General features: G+C 47.6%; 1 protein-coding gene across 1 annotated transcript in view; it reads left to right on the top strand.

Annotated features, from left to right (window-relative positions):
* Nucleotides 1-179: 179 nt before the first annotated feature.
* The window catches only part of SARC_05009 (hypothetical protein), a gene marked incomplete at its 5' end in the record, with an annotated part of 6,165 nt that continues 3,933 nt past the window's right edge, over nt 180-2,411 (top strand). The window contains 3 exons of the mRNA XM_014301135.1: nt 180-336; nt 1,017-1,118; nt 1,964-2,079. Of these exons, the coding sequence (XP_014156610.1) occupies nt 180-336; nt 1,017-1,118; nt 1,964-2,079 (375 nt within the window). The remainder of the gene's footprint in view (nt 337-1,016; nt 1,119-1,963; nt 2,080-2,411) is intronic.

Here is a 2,411-nt window from a genome sequence, read left to right as displayed (position 1 = left end):
TTACAGACGATCGCACGTATTAATAACCACTAAGTGTTTCATACCATGCCAATGCTGTTGCCAGGAAGCTGAGTACAATCTTGTTCGCTGACCATCAAACGTTTTACCTACCCTTACTCTCTATTGTACTACCAGGTTTGGAGGAAGATGATATCCTGCTACACAACTGGACAGGGGCCATGCACCGTCCTGCCTTTTACATTGCCATAGACCGTCGACTGAAGGCGATAATTGTGGCCATCAGAGGCACCGTGTCCACAGGTGACATGTTCACAGACGCAAGCGCCAAACCCTCGGTGTTCAAGAATGGTCACATGCACACGGGCATGAAGTTAGGTGTGTACGTGTGACGAGCGTAGCTACACACACATACATACACACACACACACACACGCACGCACGCACACACGCACACACACACACACAAGGCATTGTATTGTATGTACTATATGTCGAGGGCTGGAAGTTGAAGCCGTGTAGTACGTGCATGGCTGTGTTTTATGAATGTGTGCATGTCGTTGTATGGAGGTGATTCTGTGTATTGGTGCAGTGGCTATAAAGCGTTTGGAAAACTCTACAAAACAAATCTCCCGATTTGTGACGCTTCACCCTTTCGACTCGCAGGTGCCACAGATATCAACACACGCAGACCACACCTAAAACTCCTAAAACACACGCAGACCCAAACACCGCATGCACGTGCAACCGATGCAATATCCGCATTCAAGGTCTCACTCTGCCATGTGACCGATCAAAGCCTTTACACTTGCAACGCATATGCAACTCAGGACAACCCCCGTGATGAGTCACAGTGACAACTCTGAACGCCCGTTCATCGCACTACAACAGCCGTGTGCGATCTATTCAGCGGTCACCTATTAAGCTCACACCAACCCCACAATCGTTCTAAACCTCAAAACACTAAAACCCTAAAACATGTCACACAATTTTCTTCATAAGACACCGTCACACCCTGGTCACACAACAGTTGTTGGCGCGTGCGTATTGTGCTGCAGGGGCGGAGTGGGTGATCGTGCAGAGTCTGAAGGTCATCGCTGCGGCTATCCTGACACACCCCACATACGAAATCCTCATCACAGGCCACAGTCTGGGCGCAGGTGAGTGCAGCACAATGTGACCATTGATACTTGACCCTAAACACTAAACCATTAACCCTAGAAACACCTAGGACACTCGAACAACCCCTACCTTATGGCAAGTGCATTCAGGTGTTAACACGTGATGTGTGGCAAGTGTGGTAAGGTATGTATGTCTTTCCTCTCGAGATGTGTGGCAAACGTGGTAAGGTATGTATGTCTTTGACGTAGTCGTAGTTGGTTGTCTGGCCCTTTCTAGTTGTCGAGTGAGTAGCTGCGTGGGCGGGCATTGAATGTGTCTTATTGAATGTTTTAGTCATTGCATGCGTTGTTTGGCACACGTATGCGTGCGCATCAACTGCTCACAACAGACGCTGTGGCTCTGACGGACACTTCAAGTGTAGGCGGATGTTGTAACGTAAATCGCTGATTCGCCCCTTACGTCAATCCCAATAACGGCTCCATTCAAACTTAGGAGGTGCACATGCTCATGGTATATACACCACATCTGCAAATGTTTAGAGTTTTGGATTTTGGGGCTTTAGGGTTATTATATATTCTTGTATACTATATGGGTTGCGTGTTCTGCTTTAGGATTGAACGATGCTCCTGAACGCACTCGACGAATTTCGTATGCGTATTAAAACACCTGCCCATCTGTCGCAGGGTTTTGGGGCACGCGCACCCACACCACTCACTCGTGCGGAAGGAATGCATGAACCCATTCACTACTATTGCGCACTCGCAAGTATTACTATCACAGCTCAAACGATGGGTGCAACCACGTGGTCTATTAACGGCTAAGATTATCCCATTTCTTAAATGACTCACAACACACCAATGCCATGAACCGCTTTACTTTGTAGGATGCACCGCAGCGGCAACCATACTACTGAGAGAAGACTTCGACACCATCTACGACCAATACGCACCAGACGACATCAAACACGATGAAGGGGTCAAGGAGAAAGTCAGGCAAAAGGTAGGACTAAAATTCTGAAACCCTTAAACTCTAAACAAAGGAAAGTCAGACACACGGTGAGATGCCTATGAGAAACAATCGGGCAACAGATGCGTAGTAGGCGTACAGTGGGAGATATTTGAAACCAGTGTAGATATTACCACCTGAACCATCCCATGCACGTGTGCTGTGTTGTGTTTCTGTAGATATTACCACCTGAACCATCCCATGCACGTGTGCTGTGTTGTGTTTCTGAAGATATTAACACCTGAACCATCCCATGCACGTGTGTTGTGTTGTGTTTCTGCAGATATTAACACCTGAACCATCCCATGCACGTGTGCTGTGTTGTG

Source organism: Sphaeroforma arctica, assembly GCF_001186125.1.
Source record: "Sphaeroforma arctica JP610 unplaced genomic scaffold supercont1.304, whole genome shotgun sequence".
NCBI lineage: Eukaryota > Ichthyosporea > Ichthyophonida > Sphaeroforma > Sphaeroforma arctica.
The sequence above is the reverse complement of the archived record's forward strand: the minus strand, read 5'-3'. Positions and strand labels throughout refer to the sequence as shown.